A 21,211-nucleotide genomic window follows, 5' to 3' on the forward strand; every position below is an offset into this window, starting at 1 on the left:
ATGTATGTTTACATAGGCATTGAGACACATTTTCTTTTTATTAAACAGAAAGTCAACAAAGTCTGTTTTTTTTACTTCCATTGTGAATGACAACAGCTCCTCTCTCAATTTGAAAAATCTTTCCAACCCTCCCACTCGATAACCATTGTCATGCTCTGATCCCATATCTCCACACAGTGCATTTGGAAAGTATTCAGACCCCTTCCCTTCCCTGTTAAGTTACGTTACAGCCTTATTCTAAAATAGATACAATTATTATTTTTCCTCATTAATCTAAACACAATACCCCGTAATGAAAAAGCGAAAACAGGTTTTTGCTAATTTATACATTTTAAAAACAGAAATACCTTATTTGCATAAGTATTCGAACCTTGATTGGAGTCCACCTGGGGAAATTCAATTGATCAGAAATTATATAAGGTCCCACAGTTGAAAGTGCCATGAGATCGAAACAATCCAAGGAAGGATTGTGTTGAGGCACAGATCTGGTGATAGGTACCAAAAAATGTCTGCAGCATTGAAGGTCCCCAAGAACACAAGAACTCCATCATTCTTAAATGGAAAAAGTTTGGAACCACCAAGACTCTCCCTAGAGCTGGTCACCAAGCCAAACTGAGCAATCGGGGGAGAAGGGCCTTGGTCAGGGAGGTGAACAAGAACCTGATGGTCACTCTGACAGAGCTCCAGAGTTCCTCTGTGGAGATGAGAGAACCTTCGAGAAGGACAACCATCTCTGCAGCACCACCAATCAGGCCTTTATGGTAGAGTGGCCAGACAGAAGCCACTCCTCAGTAAAAGGCACATGACAAAATGCTCGGAGTTTGCCAAAAGGCACCTAAAGAACTCTCAGACCATAAGAAACAAGATGATCTGATCTGATGAAACTAAGATTGAACTCTTTGGCCTGAATGCCAAGAGTCACATCTGGAGGAAACCTGGCACCATCCCTACGGTGAAGCATGGTAGTGGCAGCATCATGCTGTGGGGATGTTTTTCAGCGGCAGGGACTGGGAGACTAGTCTGGATGGGGCAAATGTTGACCTTCCAACATGACAACGACCCTAAGCAAACAGCCAAGACAATGCAGGAGTGGCTTCGGGACAAGTCTCTGAATGTTCTTGAGTGGCCCAGCCAGAGCCCGGACTTGAACCCGATCGAACATCTCTGGAGAGACCTGAAAATAGCTGTGCAGCAACGCTCCCCATCCAACCTGACAGAGCTTGAGAGGATCTGCAGAGAAGAATGAGAGAAACTCCCCAAATACAGGTGTGCCGAACCTTATAGCGTCATACTGAAGATGACTCGAGGGTGCAATGACTGCCGAAGGTGCTTCAACAAAGTACTGAGTAAGGGTCTGAATACTTATGTAAATGTCATATTTCTGTTTTATAAAAAAAAAATTGGCCCAAGTTAAACAATTTAAAGGCACTGCTACCAAATACTAATTCAGTGTAAGTTAACTTCTGACCAACTGGGAATGTGATGAAAGAAATAAAAGCTGAAATAAATAATTCTCTCTGCTATTATTCAGATATTTCACATTCTTAAAATAAAGTGGTGATCCTAACTGACCTAAGACAGGGAATTTTTACTAGGATTAAATGTCAGGAATTATGAAAAACTGAGTATATATGTATTTGGCTAAGGTGTATGTAAACTTCCGACTTCAACTGTATATATAAAAAAAAATTTACCAGGATTTTGGAATTATCCCGTGACCCCGTTTTCATATCAGGCGACCCCCACATGGGGCCGTGACCCCTAGTTTGGGAACCCCTGATCTACTCTGATTGGAGTGGATTTAACAAGTTACATTAATAAGGGACCATAGCTTTCACTTGGATTCACCTGGTCAGTCTAAGTCATGGAAAGAGCTCGTGTTCTTAATGTTTAGTACATTGTGTATATTCTCCTTTAATTACATTTCCCATCAGTAGTTTCAGATTCATTCTATATGTTGTTCTGGATACTTTAGTGTATATTATACTGTATGTATTCCATAGGGGAACTCTGTTAATACATGTGTATGGTGTATTCTGTATGGCAAAGTCTGTCCTCAGTTACAAGTGCACAAATGCCTGTATTGCATCTCAAGTGATGTCTTTGATCACCCAATCGTGGAGCTATTTAAGCTTGTGAGGTCCATCACAATTAGAAATATAAAATCAATGAGAGCGAGCTTGGGCGTTTTGTCATCATCAGTCACTCATTGGCCGATAAAGGTCAGATTGGCAGGGATAAGGCAGCACACCACACACAGCATCAGACACAGGAGAGGAAACAGGCAGATAGCATAGATTTTTTTTTACCATCATTAAAATCTGATCATTAAATAAAATAACAAATTATTCATAGGCCTATTAATAAAGGCCTATTCATGCAATCACTATACCTTGTTTACCCTAAATAGCTATATTTATACAAACATAGGACATGTCACAAATGACTATGGGCCCTGGGTCAAAAGAAGTGCACTAAATAGGGAATATAAGGTGCCATTTGGGACGTAGTCTTGAATTTCACCATACAGATGAGCTCCACTAATGACCTCTTCAGGGACTTAGGGGCTCATCTATTTTCCTACCAGCAGCTGTTGATGTATATGTATGTTTCGTCGTTAACAACACTTATGATTCCGATCGCATGTCAATTATTGAAATTAAAGCCATCGGATGACAAAAAATAAAGTCTTCAATAAAACATTATGTGTACTGCCTGTGGATAAATCGCACAACTGAAAAGTTGATGAGGAACACACAAAAGATGAATTGACGGCAATATTTTTTATATTCTGCCCATGCCCGTAAACGTTGCATAAAATCAATATTTATTCACACATTATAGTACAGAGCAAAAAAAGGACACATTCCCATATATTGTTGAATCTCTCAATATCAAACAGGTGTTTTAAAAGCTGTTTGTTAATCTTGTGAGAGGATTAGAAATACCCAAATACATGTCTTATCTATCTTGTAATCATCACTAGGCTAGCTACACATACAGTGCCTTCAGGATGTATTCAGACCCCTTGACTTTTTCCACATTTTGTTAGGTTACAGCCTAATTCTGTTTTTCCCCCTGATCAATCTATACACAATACCCCATAATGACAAAGCAAAAACAGGATTATTTATTTATTTTTTTTCATTAGCATTTACTCAGTACTTTGTTGAAGCAACTTCGGCAGCATTTACATCCTCGAGTCTTCTTGGGCATGATGCAAAAAGCTTGGCACACCTGTATTTGGGGAGTTTCTCCCATTCTTGCTGCACAGCTAATTTCAGGTCTCTCCAGAGATGTTTGATCGGGTTGAAATCCGGGCTCTGGCTGGGCCACTCAAGGACATTCAGAGACTTGTCCTGAAGTGACTGCTGCGCTGTGTGCTTAGGGTCGTTGTCCTGTCCTCTGGAGCAGGATTTCATCAAGGATCTCTCTGTACTTTGCTCAGTTCATCTTTGCCTCGATCCTGACTAGTCTTCCAATCCCTGCCGCTGAAAAACATCCCCACTGCATGATGCTGCCACCACCATGGTTCACCGTAGGGATGGTGCCAGGTTTCCTCCAGAAGCAACGCTTGGCATTCAAGCCAAAGAGTTTCATCTTGGTTTCATCAGACCAGAGAATCTTGTTTCTCATGGTCAGAGAGTCCTTTAGGTGCCTTTTGGCAAACTCCAAGTTGGCTGTCATGTGCCTTCCATCTGGCCATTCTACCACAAAGGCCTGATTGGTGGAGTGCCATCTCAGAGGTATGTGTGCGTGCATGCCTGTGTGCATCCTCCTCCTAACCCTGTCCGACAGGAATGCATTTCAAAGACTATAACCTCAATATACTGTCCCTATAGAATTCCTCCCATCATGGTTCATTCATTGGATAATTCTGGGAAAATGGGAACAGAACTTTATAATGAGCTTGCTCTGGAGATGGCTTGGTAGAGCAACTTAACTCCATCTTGTATCTTGATGAGCTTTTGAAAATAGACCAATGTTACTTGTGATTCAGATTTTGCCCAAATGTGAATGAAGCTGACGGCATTGTTTTGTATTTGTAGTTATGAGAAAGTTCAAAGATCTCACTTAGAATATTCACTGTGGACCAAAGGCATGACCCCCTAAAACCGTTGGAGTGTAACAGACAAATCCCAGAGAATGTGTCCTGCATTCCGTTAAGTTATTTCAAATACTGTACATGTACAATAGATACACATTTTATTGCAAGATCACATATTGGTAAATCATCCTAATGCATCTTCTGTCTTTTTAGAGGCATTGAATTAAATTCACATTTTGATGAATTGGCTGAGTGGAGAAAGCAGAGATGATGAATTAGAAACACTCATAGTCATTTACTGACTTAATCAGACAGCCATCGGACTGCTGAACACCTCAGCCGGGACCGACCACCTGCACACCAACAATCTCCTCCCACTTGGCACAGATGTCATTCAACAACTATTCCACGTTGGTTCAACGTAATATCATTGATTAAAACAGTGTGTGCCCAGTGGGCTTGCGCGGACTCTTCGCACCTTTGCAAACATGCACTCGCTCACACATTCACTCACACATCCTCCTCCATATCCTTCCCTCCCTGGCACATGTGTAAATATCCTACTGTGAATTTATTTGAGTGACTTCCTTGTATTCATATTCTGCTAAATGTACTCTATTTTTATTCCATTGAGCTTATTTATTTTCTTGTTAATTAAGTTGTGTTGTTGAGAGGTGAACCTGCAAGTAAGCATTTCATTGTACTGGTTACCATGTGTATCCTGTGCTTATGACAAATACACTTGCCTTGACTAACGATATTCCTGTCTATTTCCATTCCTGGACCCAGTGGAACATTTTGTTTGAACAACTGGTTGTATCTCTAGTCATTTTTCCCAATTAATCTTTAATATGACTGTAAATGCTGAATCAATAGTCTGTAGTCAATAGTCATGGTAAATATTTTCTTAACTCCATTTTTTAAAACTGCATTGTTGGTTAATTAAGGGCTTGTAAGTAAGCATTTCATGGTAAGGAATACCTGTTGTATTCAGCGCAAAATAAAATTTTATATGATTCATTTTATTTTATTTGATAGAACATGGATATCCAGATCCCGAACAAAAGAAGTATAGATAATAAGGTGTCGTTTGGGACGCACCCTGGACCTATTTATTGTAGGAAGAGAAACATTTAACAGCTCTAATTATGATCTTAGTGAAACTTGGCCCTTGAAGGGATGTATGACCTAATTTTTTTCTAACATAATTCTTAGTGAAAATGTGTCTTACATAGCCTGAGCTCAAATAATGTTTCTTATGTAAGCATGAAAAGGGTTTGCCATGCTCTCCCACTTCTACAGTCCAGTGGACTGTTCATTCAAATGTCAACTTCATACACCTACACTTTGTGCATTATTGGCATAATGCCAGGGTTTTAGACTGACCTAAACCCATAACCAGGCATGTGCGCAGATAAAGCGCTAGGGGTTCTGGAGCACCTCCCCTTTTGCCCTCCTATTAAAAAAGTGCCCTTTTGAACTAATTAGGCTACTTTTATTTTTATTTTTAGTCTCAATTCTCTCTTGTAATGTTAAATGTATTGAATTGCCTATCAAACTAGATCATTTCTCAAGAACTTATTAATCTTTAAAAAAGTCCCCTCCTCCTCCTCCCTTCTTCCGCCACAAGCGCAGCAGTGCACAGACGACTGGACAAGCATCACATCAAAACTTTATTTTGTCACATGCGCCGAATACAACAAGCCTAGACCTTACTGTGAAATGCTTACTTACAAGCCCTTAACCAACAGTGCAGTCCAAGAAGAGTAAAGAAAATATTTACCAAATAAACTAAAGTAAAAAATAATAAAAAGTAACACAATAAAATAACAATAAAGAGGCTATACATGTATACAGGGGGTACTCATACCGAGTCAGTGTGCGGGGGTACAGGGGTAAAGTGACTATGCATAGATAATAAACAGCGAGTAGCAGCAGTGGTAGGGGTCCCTGAGTGTTTTGTCTCACAGTTGGGGACAGGGGAAGGGGCAACTGCGGTTTGACTGTTTGTCAGTAAATACCATAGTAGTTAGCTATTTGATTAATTGTTCAGCAGTCTTATGGCTTGGGGGTAGAAGCTGTTAATGAGCCTTTTGGTCTTAGACTTGGCTTGAGGCAGTGAGTTGGAAATGACTATCACCAGTAGGTTACTTTGAATTGTTAGAATGTTTTGTCTCACAGTCAGGGACAGGGAAGTGCGCAGCTGCAGTTTGACTGTTTGTCAGTAAATACTATAGTAGTTAGCCTGTTTTGACAGCATAGCCTAGCTAACTCGCTGTTTACCCTAAATTAGCAATGATCAGCTGATATAGCCTAACACCAGTAGCTGTTCTTCTAGCAAAGAAGTAGGCCTAGTGCTTCTTTCTAACTCCCTGTTATCTGCGGTTCTGGTTTTCTTAGGTGGTTTTCTTTGCATTTTTTTTGCAGAAAAAAAACAAGGGTGAATTTGGCTATAGGAGCAGTTGGCTACAGGAGCGGCCCGTCCATACCTTTATGATGCCTTGGATGTTGCTCATCTCTTCTCTGTGTATGTGCAGTCAGGTAAACATACAGATGTGAACAGATTGAGACCTAGGCTATAAGGTCATATATTTCATTATATATGAATCAACTATATTTATAACTTACTCTTTATTAGGCGATAATATGGTTCAGTGAAATACTTAGGAAATTGCTTTATTTTCTCCCTCAAACGCAACTTCTACCTCGTAATCTGTTCTGATATATCAGGTTGTCCTGTGTGAAATGTTAATGAGTCAATCCAAATAATTGCAGTTGGAAAAGGCCACAAGGGTCTTTTCTGTATTCTATAAGTGCAAGCCACCCACCTCGCTTGCCAGCTTGGCAGGCTGGTACGTGTACCTGGACCTTTGCCGTTGCATTGACCCCTGCCAAATCGAATCACCTGTTTAAAATATACTGAACAAAAATATTAACGCAACATGCAACAATTTTAACAATTTTACTGAGTTACAGTTCATATAAGGAAATCAGTCAATTGAAGTAAGTTCATTGTGCCCTAATGGATTTCACATGACTGGGCAGGGGCGCAGCCATGGGTGGGCCTGGGAGGGCATAGGACATTCCTGCAGTCAGCATGCCAATTGCACATTCCCTCAACTTGAGAAATCTATAGCATTGTTTTGTGTGACAAAACTGCACATTTTAGAGTGGCCTTTTATTGTCCCCAGCACAAGATGCACCTGTGTAAGGATCGTGCTGTTTAATCAGCTTCTTGATATGCCACACTTGTCAAGTGGATGGATTATCTTGGTAAAGGAGAAATGCTCACTAGCAGGGATGTAAACAAATTTGTGCACATAATTAAAGAGACATATTCTTTTTGAGCACATGGAACATTTTTGGGATATTTTATGTCTGCTCGTGAAACATGTTTCATTTGTTCAGTATGTAATACTTTGCATCCACTTTGGAACAAACCGTATTGAGTCATTCAAAACTAATTCCTTGCTTTATAATGGGTAAAAATCTGTATCACAATGATGCTGGTGGTGGTGATAATGGTGGTGGTGAAGATGATGATTGCATTTTACTATTATCCCTGTACCACTGTCCATATCATTTTTTCATTGATTCAGGAGCAAGGCCACATCAATAGTTAGTTGAACAATGGCACTCTAGAAAACCACACATCCCAATTACTTTATGACTCATCTGATATTAACCCCATTCTGGGACCATTGTGGACTGAGGGATGCTCCCCATTCATATTCAGGTCTTGCCTTGACTTCTTTACATTAGCGCTTGCGCAGACCATCATGATTCATGTCAGAGCGCGATGATGGTCTCAGGTCTATTATATATAAGTCTTGTTTCGATGCTGTTTTGAAAACGCACTGTTGCAGGTTCATTGGAAGGCACAATTATTGTAGAAGAGATATCCTTTTCATAGCAACTTCACAGAAACATCTTCTGTCACAGTTAAACTCAGGTATTTGACAACCACTTGAATTTTTTGTTTAATTTAAGGAAATAGTTGTGGTGTTGTGTGCAGATCATTTAATTACTGATAGAAATGTAGCATATTTACCATAAAATGCAGTACTTAATACTTTTATACAGTATTGAATAATATTATTCGATGAGGTGTACATAGTTAACATAAAATGGAATTGAAAAGTAATTAAATAACATATTATAGTTAAATAAGTAATTACAACATAAGCAACCGCTTTTATTGTTTTCAATGCAAATAAAATACATGTAAAATACAAAATCAGTCTTTGCGGCATATGAAAATACAACTTTTTGTCAAAGGGACATTCCCAGCCTAGGCTACTTAACATGCATCTTCACTTTAATTATGATACAAATTAGCCTACATTTCATTCTCAGATTCCTCCCAATCTCCTGAGATGAAGGTGAATGTCTTCGTTTTCGCCGTGGCTCTACTTGGTGCCTTCCAACCTCGCTATGAATGTAGAGCTATTGAAACCCCCTGGGCGGTCCATCCATCCCACAATCTACAGGCAGAGCTGCAACAGCAACTGCCTATTCTTCTGCGACTAGGAGAGGAGTACTTAATTCGGCTAGACAACTCCAATCAAAATTCGCTCCAGTCCTCCTCGCCGAACACATCTCCTGGAGCTGCTGCGCCCTCAACAACGGTCAACAGGGCATTACAACTTCAGCTCACGCAACGCCTTCTGCAAGGTAAAGTCGGTGACATAAATCGGTTTCTAAACAGCTACGCTAACCAGATGGGTGATTCCATGGAAAGAGGAAAGAGGTCCGGTCCGGGCGAAGAGCCACCGATCTCTTTGGACCTGACGTTCCACCTGCTGAGGGAAGTTCTAGAAATGGCTCGAGCCGAGCAATTAGCACAGCAGGCAAATAGTAACCGAAAAATGATGGACATATTCGGGAAATGAAAGTGTTAGAAACACATTTGCCAAATCATTTGTTTACATCTTGCACAAAGTGTACGGTACTATTCCATTTCTGTATTACTCTTTAATTGGTTAACTTTCGTTATTTTATTTATCATTTGTATTTATTTAAACGAGAGCTGTAAAATCGAGTTGTAATTCGCTGTATAGTTATTACATTGTTTGATGAGATGCAAACATAGCCCGTTGACATGCTGACACTGAACAAATATCCTTTGTCTTAATTTATATTCAAGCATAACATGTTTTGTATATACTGTTAGTCACACATTCATCCTCTCTTTCTGATATTCCCTCTCATTGTACAACTGGTTAAAGTTTGATAATAAAATACAATATGAGCAACCAATCACATTTGTTGTGCAAGAGAACGTCTAATATTTATATTTGTAATAAAAAAGTTGAAAAGTTACATGTATTGCTTGCTGTGTAGCCTAAATTGAGTGTATAAATACATTCTGGTTGTTCTTCTGACTGGCGCGTAAATCTATTGCGCAAAGGTGTGCCAAATTAAGCACAGTTTTCTCAAGTCAGAAATCAGCCCAATGACGTTTGTTTTCACAGTATGACGAATATACTGCAAGTGCTAGAGAGCATTTACAGATAAATTACAGTTATTCAACGGTAACAGAGTACTTATTTAAACCGTTCCTGCAGCAGGATGCTGACTCAATCAAGACAATGGAGTATTACAACAATTTCAGTACGGTCTTGAGGTAAAATGATAATCTATTTCTGGTTGTTCAGCCAAGAAAAGGAGAAGACGTGTTTGGGTCCATCTTTGTCATCTGTGTTTTGCTGAGTTGATCCCGATTCAGAGGACATCTGTGAAAATTAGAGCAAAACCATTAGATGTCCCTTGTGTCACTGAACTATTGCGAAGCTACTCAAATAATAAATAGTAAATTGTTCAGAATGGCGATTCTAAATGGGATCAAATTACTCGCAATGTATATTGAACAAGTAAAGTCTTATTTGGACAGAATACATAGAACTATTTCTGATATCTATAAAATGTCGACATGTCCATGCAAATGAACTAAAACAAAGGAACAATTCTGACATTCTGAGTGGAAAATATAGTTGTTTTCATAATCCAAAGCACTAATTAACACAATTTTCATGAAGGAAATCAAATATTTTGTAGTCTAAAGAGCTACTATGAGATACGAAAGACAAATTGACTCTAAAATATATATTTATCTCACCACACACATAGCCACCCACAACCACGCCCACATGATTTCCTGTATCAATCAACATGATGTCCTGAATTACCATAATCATACCGATACAATAACCTCAGAGTACACAATAGCAGACAGCAATTTGACCTGATAAAATAACATTGCACTGAATTAAAGCATCTCATGTTTTCAATTTAAAGGTAACCTTTTAAGTGTTATAGATTGACTGCTTAAGTATTAGTCAGTGCCCAAAGGAAGAAATAAACACATCCGACCCAAAAGCTCAATAATTGTAGACTTTATCAGTCTCCAAAGCTGATGCAGTTCAATAAACAAAGCCGCAACTGTGACAAAGACAAATAATTCCTGTGAAGAAACAAAACAACCCAGCTTTATTTCTTCAGGATTATTAGAGTTCTTGTATGCAACATGAGGTGATGATTTTAGGTTACGCACACACACACACACACACACACACACACACACACACACACACACACACACACACACACACACACACACACACACACACACACACACACACACAAAGACCCTTTATGATAATTGCCTCTATGAATCAGTAGGCCACCCAAGCCTATTTTTTTCCCTCTGGAATGAATGCAAACTGTTCCAGGTGGCTTTTCACTTCTAATTTGAATCCACCTGATTATGTTGGTGTGAACTATATGCTCATTCAAATTAGCACTCCACATGTAAATGAACTCAATGGTGATGACATGTAACAGAGTGGCTGATAATTATCCCAATGAAAACAGCAGCCTCCCCCTCCCTGCATCACCCCTCACACGCAGTGCCCCAGCAACCAGAGAGCAGGCAGGTGTCTCATCATTAAAGCCTCCTGCTGAGGTGAAAGCCCCTTCTGTAACACAGGCCAGGTTCCATGCAGGCTAACTCAGAGCTGAGCAGAGCACAGCTGCTTTAAACAATGACTGGAATATTCTGATACAGACTGGTTATTGACTGGTTTCAACAACCATTTTTTCCTCATACAGAGGGCAGGAGATTAAAGTCAAGCAATATTAATTTTAGATTTTCTTTAGCAGACACTCTTATCCAGATCGACTTACAAGGAGCAATTCGGGTTAAGTGCTTTGCTCAAGGGCACATCGGCAGATTTGTTTACCTACTTGGCTCGTGGATTCAAACCAGTGACCTTTCGGTTACTGACCCAACGCTCTTAACCACTAGACTACCTGCTGCCCAATATCCATACGGTTAGTGAACTCAAGTGTGACCTCGACTGTCACTGCGCTAGGGGTTTCCTTGAGAAATACACACTCTCTTTAAAGGCCCTTACAAGATGGCTGCTAGAATGGAGTTAGCCACGGCTCATGTATTGTTATTATTATATAATTTATTATGTTGAGACATTTACAGTCAATCTCCCGGCTAGGCTGTAGTGTGTCACAAATGTTTCTCTCACCTGTGTCGGTGGCTCTGCTGATGGGAAGTTGACCGGGGCTGTGCTTGGGAACTGAACTGGTGTTGTGGTTGAAGTTGGGAAGTAGACTGGGGTTGTGGCGCGGGCCTGTGCGCTGGCAGTTGGGGTTGGGTTTAAGGATGGGAATTGTACCGGGGTTGTTGCATGGACGGGGGCCTGTGGAGTGGCCAATGTAGCGGTGTCGCCTAGGGTTTCAGTAGGTCTCTGAGGCAGGGGTGGGGGTGATGTCAGCTGGGGCTTTGGAGGGTTGGCCCCAACAGCCACTGCAGCAGCAGGAGAGACATCTGTACGGGTCACCCCTGTCACTCCACTCACTTCTACTTCCTCTTCTCCATCTTCAAACTCAAACTCATCATCATCTTCATCATCTGAACAATAATTTGATTTCAAAATAAGATTGGTTTATATTGTATAATGGGAAAGTGCTTCTACTGAGTTTTTATTTGATCTTGTTCTTGTTATTTACTGTATATCATCAGTTAACACAGTCTCTACGGCACTGGAAGAAGTGATTTTGGTCACATTGTGAAAGAGCATTGAAATGCCAAGGGAGATGAAGAGAGTGTACTGGTGGTGTACTCATAATACTCATTATACTCCATACCTTTCACAAAGTCTATTGTGTGCAGTGCCCTCCTCTCCCGCTCAAAGTTGGCTGCGTAGTGATCCATGTTGTCATAGCCACGCTCCACTTTGTCCAGGTTGGAGATGTTAGTGCCTGCAATGAGCCTGGTGGACAAAGGGAGATCAAAGGTACAAGGTTCTACAGATCAGTCCTACAGACTAAAACTGGCAAACGGGTATGTGTACTCACTTTTGTAGAAGAGGCTTTGCAGTCTGTGGGAGCAAAGGTGAGAAAGGAATTATTTCTCAGAAAGCTCTGATGTGAAACATTAGAATACATTGCACAACATGTCTTCTGGGAAGAAATCTCTGAAGACATCTCAGAAGACAAGATGTTTGTAATAGCGTGTTAACACTTTTTGATTTAGACATGGTACATCACTTTATATAATATTGATATGTCACTTCTGCAGAATTTCAGACGCCTATTTTATGTGGTAGTAATTTGTAATCTTTGTAGATAAAGGCCATTCTTGTCCCTTCTGGACAAAAAAAAAGTGTGTCATCACCTGCAGGAAAGTAGCCATCTCTGACTCCTCCATTGTCTGTATCCCTGTCTCCACGATCTTTGCCATGTTCTCCAGGTGCTCTCTATACTTCCTCATGAGGCCATTTATATAGTCCAGTTTCTCTTGTTGCTCTGCGTTGATCTTCAGGGTCATGTCCCCTTTCCGCTCCTCCAGGATGGCATAAAGGTGATCAAAACTTTCACACACATTGGATTTCTGCCTCCTGCCATTCTCCTGGAAGACAGCCATGATTGCACTGTAAGGTCGAGGCGACAGAGAACTGGGTCATAGATATTGTCAGAAGTCAAAATTAGGGTGAGTAAAAATTAAGAATACCTTTTTTACCATCAATATTATTGCAGTTTTATACAATGTGGAAATGCTGTTATAGATGAAACATAAGAAAGGAGAAAAGATTGAAGGCTTCACCTCAACGGTCTTACAGGTCTCATCCAGTTGACTCATGATGCCTTGAATCCTGTCGTTGTTCCCCACTAGCATGGCTATACAGTCAGTCAACTCAGTCTGAAACACACACACAGAGGAGGTTCATCATTATTTTACAAAGAGGGACGTTGTATGTACCAACTCTGATACTCTGTTCATTTTTTTTCTATCTAGAACCTAAAAGGACTCTTCAGATGTCCTCATAGCAGAACCATTTGAAGAACCCTTTTTGGTTCCAGGTAGAACTATTTTAGGTTCCATGTAGAACCCTCTGTGTAATGGGTTTTTACATGGAACTCAAAAGGGTTCTACCTAGATTCTAGATAGAAAGAAAAAATGCTGAGTTTATACCTGTAAAGCATCGTTATTAAGAAGAGATAGACAGTATATGTAAAATAAATAAGTTAACCTTTTGCTTATTGAACACAGTGTTGATTGGGGCCACATCACAGTCTTTGTGGGCTCCGAACACCTTGCAGAGAGAGCAGGTGGGCACACCACACGTCACACAGTAGATGTTTATCTTCTCATCCTCATGCTCCTCACACATGGGCTGGTCACACCTGGCAGGCTCAGGCTCAGGCTTGCTGCTGCAGATTGAACCAGAGGGCTACAGTACAGGTTACAGTCATACTTAGGGGATCCAGATTAATACACTCTTAGAAAAAAAAGAGTTTCACCTGGAACCAAAAAGGATTCTACCCGGAACCAAAAAGGTTTCTCCTATGGGGACAGCCGCGAACCCTTTTGGAAGCCTTTTTTCTAAGAGTGTAACACTATACATTTGGTAAAGACTTCCCTGTGACCTTTTTAAAAACTCAACGTCCCTGGTTTAACAGAGTTAACCTGGGTTTGTGAGCGAGGAAGCTCTACTGTTAAACAAGCACAGTAACGTCCGTCACACTGGAAAGTCACAAAAACGATGTCTTGGAGACTCAAAGACTAAGTGTCTCTCTTTAAGCCATAATAATGTCACTTCAAAGTAAATAAAACAATGTAGTACAGACAGACTTTCTCCTCGTGGAATGTTGGCAAGTCAGAATAGCAATTACTTTGTAATTTATGTTTATTTGGCAACCAAGAGTATGTTAACATTTGGAATAACTGTTTTTAATAGTCCAATTGTGTTATGTAAACCATGGTTAATTGATTACCACACTGTTGGTACCCAGAGCAGTGCTTTTCACACCGATTCAAACAACGTGTCCATGTGAAAATTGTATTCATCTTGTCGCTGCAATATACTCAATAACATGACGTTGATTACGCAAAAATAGCAAGAGCTGATGACGTCTTTCCAGAGACTACCATTAATGTAGTTACAGTAAGTAAATTACATGTAGATACTGTAGATACATATTCTGTAGGGAGTCTACAGTGTATATTTAGTGACAGAAGTTGTATTTTGAAAACATACACCGCCGTTCAAAAGTTTGGGGTCACTTAGAAATGTCCTTGTTTTTGAAAGAAAAACATTTTTTTTTGTCCATTAAAATAACATCACATTGATCAGAAATACAGTGTAGACATTGTTAATGTTGTAAATGACTATTGTAGCTGGAAACGGGTTACAGAGGCCCATTATCAGCAACCATCACTTCTGTGTTACAATGGCACATTATGTTAGCTAATCCAAGTTTATCAATTTAAAAGGCTAGTTGATCATTAGAAAACCTTTTTGCAATTATGTTAGCACAGCTGAAAACTGCCCTGATTTAAAGAAGCAATAATACTGGCCTTCTTTAGACTAGTTGAGTATCTGGAGCATCAACATTTGTGGGTTCGATTACAGGCTCAAAATGGACAGAAACAAAGACTCTTTCTTCTGAAACTCATCAGTCTATTCTTGTTCTGAGAAATTAAGGCTATTCCATGCGAGAAATTGCCAAGAAACTGAAGATCTCGTACAATGCTGTGTACTACTCCCTTCACAGAACAGCGTAAACTGGCTCTAACCAGAATAGAAAGAGGAGTGGGAGGTCCCGGTGCACAACTGAGCAAGAGGACATGTACATTAGTATTTATGCTGCAGTAGTTTATGTGTCGGGGGGCTAGGGTCAGTTTGTTATATCTGGAGTATTTCTCCTGTCTTATCCGGTGTCCTGTGTGAATTTAAGTATGCTCTCTCTAATTCTCTCTTTCTCTCTTTCTTTCTCTCTCTCGGAGGACCTGAACCCTAGGACCATGCCTCAGGACTACCTGGCATGATGACTCCTTGCTGTCTCCAGTCCACCTGGCCGTGCTGCTACTCCAGTTTCAACTGTTCTGCCTGCGGCTATAGAATCCTGACCTGTTCACCGGACGTGCTACCTGTCCCAGACCTATTATTTGACCATACTGGTCCTTTATGAACATTTGAACATCTTGGCCATGTTCTGTTATAATCTCCACCCGGCACAGCCAGAAGAGGACTGGCCACCCCTCAAAGCCTGGTTCCTCTCTAGGTTTCTTCCTAGGTTTTGGCCTTTCTATGGAGTTTTTCCTAGCCAACATGCTTCAACACCTGCATTGCTTGCTGTTTGGGGTTTTAGGCTGGGTTTCTGTACAGCACTTTGAGATATCAGCTGATGTACGATTGGCTATATAAATACATTTGATTTGATTTGATTAGAGTGTCTAATGATGTCTTTCCAGAGACGTCATCAAGTCAAGGTATTGGAGTGGCCATCCCAAAGCCCTGACCTCAATCCTATAGAAAATTTGTGGGCAGAACTGAAAAAGCGTGTGCGAGCAAGGAGGCCTACAAACCTGACTCAGTTACATGTCACGCCCTGGCCTTAGTATTTTGTGTTGTCTTTATTATTTTGGTCAGGCCAGGGTGTGACATGGGTGAATTATGTGTTGGTTTTGTCTAGGTTTTTTTTGTAGGTTATGGGATTGTGGTTAGTGGAGTTGTCTAGAAAAGTCTATGGTTGCCTAGAGTGGTTCTCAATCAGAGGAAGGTGTTTATCATTGTCTCTGATTGGGAACCCTATTTAGGCAGCCATATTCTTTAGGTATTTCTTGGGTGATTGTTCCTGTCTCTGTGTTTGTTTGCACCAGAGAGGGCTGTTTCGGTTTTTCACGTTTATTGTTTTTGCACATTGTTCGTATTTTCATCTTTATTAAAGATGTTTACAAATAACCACGCTGCATTTTGGTCCTCCTCTCCTTCGACAGAAGAAAACCGTAACAGAATCACCCACCACAACAGGACCAAGCGGCGTGGTGACAGGCAGCGGCAGCAGGAGCAGCGAAATCCAGATTTCTGGACATGGGAGGAAATCTTGGACGGTAAAGGACCCTGGGCACAGCCAGGAGAATATCGCCGCCCCAAAGAAGAGCTGGAGGCGGCGAAGGCGGAGAGGCGCTGGTATGAGGAGGCAGCATGGCGACGCGGATGGAAGCCCGAGAGACAGCCCCAAAAATGTATTGGGGGGGCACACAGGGAGTATGGCGAAGCCAGGTAGGAGACCTGTGCCAACTTCCTGTGCTTACCGGGGGGCTGGAGAGACCGGGCAGGCACCGCTGGGGTGCGTACGGTGTCTCCAGTGAGAGTGCATAGCCCGGTGCTGTACATACCAGCTCCTCGTATCGGCCGGGCTAGAGTGGGCATCGAGCCAAGTGTCATGAAGCCGGCTCTACGTATCTGGTCTCCAGTGCGTCTCCTTGGGCCGGCTTACATGGCACCAGCCTTGCGCACGGTGTCCCCGGTTCGCCTGCATAGCCCAGTGCGGGCTATTCCATCTCGCCGCACTGGCAGGGCGACCGGGAGCATTCAACCAGGTAAGGTTGGGCAGGCTCGGTGCTCAGGAGCTCCAGTGCGCCTGCACGGTCCGGTCTACCCAGTACCACCTCCACGCACCAGCCCTCCGGTGGCAGCTCCCCGCACCAGGCTTCCTGTGCGTGTCTTCGGCCCAGTACCACCAGTGCCAGTACCACGCATCAGGCCTACAGTGCGCCTCGCCTGTCCAGCGCTGCCAGAGTCTCCCGCCTGTCCAGCGCTGCCAGAGTCTCCCGCCTGTCCAGCGCTGCCAGAGTCTCCCGCCTGTCCAGCGCTGCCAGAGTCTCCCGCCTGTCCAGCGCTGCCAGAGTCTCCCGCCTGTCCAGCGCTGCCAGAGTCTCCCGCCTGTCCAGCGCTGCCAGAGTCTCCCGCCTGTCCAGCGCTGCCAGAGTCTCCCGCCTGTCCAGCGCTGCCAGAGTCTCCCGCCTGTCCAGCGCTGCCAGAGTCTCCCGCCTGTCCAGCGCTGCCAGAGTCTCCCGCCTGTCCAGCGCTGCCAGTCTGCAAGGAGTCGCCAGAGCCGCCAGTCTGCCAGGATCCGCCAGAGCCGCCAGTCTGCCAGGATCCGCCAGAGCCGCCAGTCTGCCAGGATCCGCCAGAGCCGCCAGTCTGCCAGGATCCTCCAGAGCCGCCAGTCTGCCAGGATCCTCCAGAGCCGCCAGTCTGCCAGGATCCTCCAGAGCCGCCTGTCAGCCAGGATCTGCCATTCAGCCAGGATCCGCCAGAGCCATCAACCTGCCTGAACTTCCTCTCAGTCCTGAGCTTCCTCTCAGTCCCGAGCTTCCTCTCAGTCCCGAGCTTCCTCTCAGTCCCGAGCTTCCCCTCAGTCCCGAGCTTCCCCTCAGTCCCGAGCTTCCCCTCAGTCCCGAGCTTCCCCTCAGTCCCGAGCTTCCCCTCAGTCCCGAGCTTCCCCTCAGTCCCGAGCTACCCCTCAGTCCCGAGCTACCCCTCAGTCCCGAGCTGTCCCTTAGTCTGGAGCTGCCCCTCAGTCCAGTGGGGCCCTTGGTTAAGGTTAGTAGGCCAAGGTCGGCGGCGAGGGTCGCCAATCTAAGGACGTGAAGTAAGCAGACTAGGACTGTGTTGGAGTGGGGTCCACGTCCCGCGCCAGAGCCGCCAACGTGGACAGACGCCCACCCAGACCCTCCCCTATGGGTTTAGGTGTGCGGCCGGGAGTCCGCACCTTTGGGGGGGGGGGGGGGGGGGGGGTACTGTCATGCCCTGGCCTTAGTATTTTGTGTTGTCTTTATTATTTTGGTCAGGCCAGGGTGTGACATGGGTGAATTATGTGTTGGTTTTGTCTAGGTTTTTTTTGTAGGTTATGGGATTGTGGTTAGTGGAGTTGTCTAGAAAAGTCTATGGTTGCCTAGAGTGGTTCTCAATCAGAGGAAGGTGTTTATCGTTGTCTCTGATTGGGAACCATATTTAGGCAGCCATATTCTTTAGGTATTTCGTGGGTGATTGTTCCTGTCTCTGTTTGTTTGCACCAGATAGGGCTGTTTCGGTTTTTCACGTTTATTGTTTTTGTATATTGTTCGTATTTTCATCTTTATTAAAGATGTTTAAAATTACCACGCTGCATTTTGGTCCTCCTCTCCTTCGACAGAAGAAAACCGTAACATTACACCAGCTCTGTCAGGAGGAATTGGCCAAAATTCACCCAACTTATTGTGGGAAGCTTGTGAAAGGCTACCCGAAACGTTTGACCCAAGTTAAACAATTTAAAGGCAATGCTACCAAATACTGATTGAGTCTATGTAAACTTCTGACCCACTGGGAATGTGATGAAAGAAACATAAGCTGAAATAAATCATTCTCTCTGCTATTATTCTGACATTTCACATTCTTAAAATGAAGTGGTGATCCTAACTGACCTAAAACAGGGATTTTGTACTAGAATTAAATGTCAGGAATTGTGAAAAACTGAGTTTAAATGTAGTTGGCTAAGTTGTATGTAAACTTCCGACTTCAACTGTATATGGCACAGTTGTCATTTTTTTTGGTCCTTCAATGAAACTGGTCGGCTTATTTATTCATCACGATTTTATGGTCTTTAATGCAGGGCCGACAGTTCCCTACTTTTTCCTCCTTCCACTTTCCTCTTCCATTTTTGCCCTAATGCTGCAATTAGTTACTTGTAATTTTGGGTAGAGCAGACATTTCCATATGTTAGCTGCATGTGTGACTTAACTCCACCAGTCCTATTCATGATGTCATTTACAAAGATTGTTCCTTAAAAAAAAAAAGTGAATAAAAAATGAATGCTTTAAAAAAAATAGTCTATTTGAGTTTAACCACAATATTTGTTGTATTATTTGTTCCGTTTTTTTCGGGTGGATTAAACTGAAATTGACCATTCTTGATACACAGGGGAAACTGTTGAGCGTGAAAACCCCAGCAGCGTTGCAGTTCTTGACGCAAACCGGTACGCTTGGCACCTACTACCAGGCACTTAGAACATTTGTCTTGCCCTTTCACCCTCTGAATAGCACAAATACACAATCCATGTTTCAATTGTCTCAAGGCTTAAACTCTTCTTTAACCTGTCTCCTCCCCTTCGTCTACACTTATTGAAATGAATTTTAACAAGTGACATCAATAAGGGATCACAGTTTTCACCTGGATTCAGATATGTTATGGAAAGAGCAGGTGTTCTTAATGTTTTGTACATTCTGTATATTCTTCTTTCATTTTCCATTTCCCATCAGTAGTACTCAGATTCATTATATGTTGTTTTGGATAATATGTAGTCTTCTTGAAGTCCAGATTTGTTGGTGTGGGGGGTTTCTGTATGTCTAATGGGCCAGACATACATGGGACTACTACTGAGTGCCTTTGACTAGATTGTCTGCCGCAATCATTTTAAATAGGCCTGTAGTGTCTACCCTTGAGGACTCCTGTATATATCAATGATATTCTGCCTGTCTTAGGCTCATTGTTTTAGACCCATTGTTTTAGGCCCATTGTCTTCTCTTATTAGGCCTTTTTTTCCTCACCTTGAGGACTCCTGTTCCTGTTTGTACATATCAATGATATTCTCCACCAGCAGGTTCCTCTGGAGGCCATAGACACCATGCCTGTCCAGGACCACCTCATGTCTGCAGGATGGGCAGCGGAAACGCCCCCCTGAAGTCACAGTGGTTCCTCTGGTCGATAGATAAGGGTTTGAGGCCTACACAGATCAGGACAGCAGTAATGGCGTTAGATAAAGCCGGTCATGGATTTTTTTGAATATAGGCCTACTGTTGTCTGATATAGGTGAGTAGTATTTGCATTGGTTACTGAACTTGTGTGCTAGATGAATCTGGAAATGGCATGGTTTCAAGAGGTATACATGATGACAAAACACTTTTTGTTTATTTTTAACATGACCAAATAAGTGGTAATTAAACAGTGACAATTGAAGGATGAGCAATACCTTCACTATAATTTCAGAATGCTGTACATTTACTGTACATGAATGGTTTTTGACAGAGATAAACCTGTAACTTTACATAGCCTATCAAGAGACAGCAGTAAAGGTTAAAAGTGAAAAGTTCAGCTGTATAATAACCAACCTACCTGGAAAATATCTTGGGCACATTTTCGACAAAGGTTGTGTTGACAAGGGAGAATGACCACCGGTTTGGTAAACATCTCCAAACAGATAGGGCAAATGAGCTGTTTCTCCAAGCTGTCCATGGTGCTGTCTTGTTTTGTGGAATGTGAATACCCCAGAGAGATACTCATTGCACAGTTGAAAAACAAAAACACTACTGATCTTTAGGGATACCAACAAATGGTCCCCCAATGGTCCCCCAATCCCTAAAGAACTAACTTGGCAAATATCAAAGATGTCTACTCCTTTTGAACAATGCAGAGTCACTGGGCCTGCTCAGGCGCTCGTTGCTGTCCTCAAAGTTTCTTCTAACGGATTGCGTTGCTCCCTAGCTGGCAATCCAATGTCACAGGCTGTTTTTAGAAACCCCCCACGTCAAGGGTTGTCATGCTTACTTGCCCATATATGAAAATGTCATGAGAAGGGTTAGGGAGTCCAGCTGTTACCACCTCTGAAACAGGAAGGGGTAGGCCCATACCTCCACTAAACAGAGTAGGCTAAAATAGCCGCTAGCCGCTGATCTTGCGTCAGTTTTGCATTTCCCCCACTAGTGGTTAAGGTTAGGATTGGGGGAGGGGGAAATGATCCTAGAGCTGTGTCGAGACGAGACTTCACCCCGGGTGGAGCCTTTCTAACAAACACAGGCAAGTCCCTGCTTTGACTGTTGAT

At 42.5% G+C, this 21,211-nt stretch overlaps 3 protein-coding genes across 6 annotated transcripts; 2 read left to right on the forward strand and 1 right to left on the reverse strand.

Moving 5' to 3' along the window:
* Positions 1-8,230: 8,230 nt before the first annotated feature.
* On the reverse strand, positions 8,231-21,036 carry LOC110530276 (E3 ubiquitin-protein ligase TRIM63). Of its 4 annotated transcripts, none has more exons than XM_021613198.3 (9): positions 20,506-21,036; positions 19,941-20,116; positions 13,597-13,777; positions 13,170-13,265; positions 12,741-12,974; positions 12,422-12,444; positions 12,212-12,336; positions 11,590-11,975; positions 8,231-9,783 (listed from the first exon to the last, which is right to left on the reverse strand). In XM_021613198.3, the coding sequence occupies exons 1-9, from the start codon at positions 20,671-20,673 to the stop codon at positions 9,688-9,690; spliced, it is 1,485 nt and encodes a 494-aa protein (XP_021468873.1). In that variant the 5' UTR covers positions 20,674-21,036; the 3' UTR covers positions 8,231-9,687. The 4 variants fall into 4 exon arrangements, with proteins under 4 accessions (XP_021468873.1, XP_090038353.1, XP_090038352.1 ...); XM_090182227.1 differs by having other exon boundaries at positions 12,741-12,996; positions 20,506-20,877; XM_090182226.1 differs by lacking the exon at positions 19,941-20,116 and having other exon boundaries at positions 20,506-20,876.
* On the forward strand, positions 8,425-9,373 carry LOC110530277 (corticoliberin-1-like). Its single transcript, XM_021613200.3, has one exon. It carries the CDS (start codon positions 8,425-8,427, stop codon positions 8,938-8,940), a length of 516 nt encoding a protein of 171 aa, XP_021468875.1. The 3' UTR covers positions 8,941-9,373.
* Positions 14,669-19,604, forward strand: LOC149982052 (uncharacterized). Its single transcript, XM_090182229.1, has one exon. It carries the CDS (start codon positions 16,796-16,798, stop codon positions 17,996-17,998), a length of 1,203 nt encoding a protein of 400 aa, XP_090038355.1. The 5' UTR covers positions 14,669-16,795; the 3' UTR covers positions 17,999-19,604.
* Positions 21,037-21,211: the final 175 nt, after the last annotated feature.

Source organism: Oncorhynchus mykiss, chromosome 8, assembly GCF_057628025.1.
Source record: "Oncorhynchus mykiss isolate SJ-2025 chromosome 8, ASM5762802v1, whole genome shotgun sequence".
NCBI lineage: Eukaryota > Metazoa > Chordata > Actinopteri > Salmoniformes > Salmonidae > Oncorhynchus > Oncorhynchus mykiss.

Coding starts and splice junctions, on each gene's coding strand:
- LOC110530276 (XM_021613198.3), bottom strand. CDS start 20,673: ATGAGTATCTCTCTGGGGTATTCACATTCCACAAAACAAGACAGCACC. Junction 13,778..19,940: donor CAGGAACAGGAGTCCTCAAG/GTGAGGAAAAAA, acceptor TTCAATCTGCAG/CAGCAAGCCTGAGCCTGAGC. Junction 11,976..12,211: donor CACAATAGACTTTGTGAAAG/GTATGGAGTATA, acceptor ATTATTGTTCAG/ATGATGAAGATGATGATGAG.
- LOC110530277 (XM_021613200.3), top strand. CDS start 8,425: ATGAAGGTGAATGTCTTCGTTTTCGCCGTGGCTCTACTTGGTGCCTTC.
- LOC149982052 (XM_090182229.1), top strand. CDS start 16,796: ATGAAGCCGGCTCTACGTATCTGGTCTCCAGTGCGTCTCCTTGGGCCG.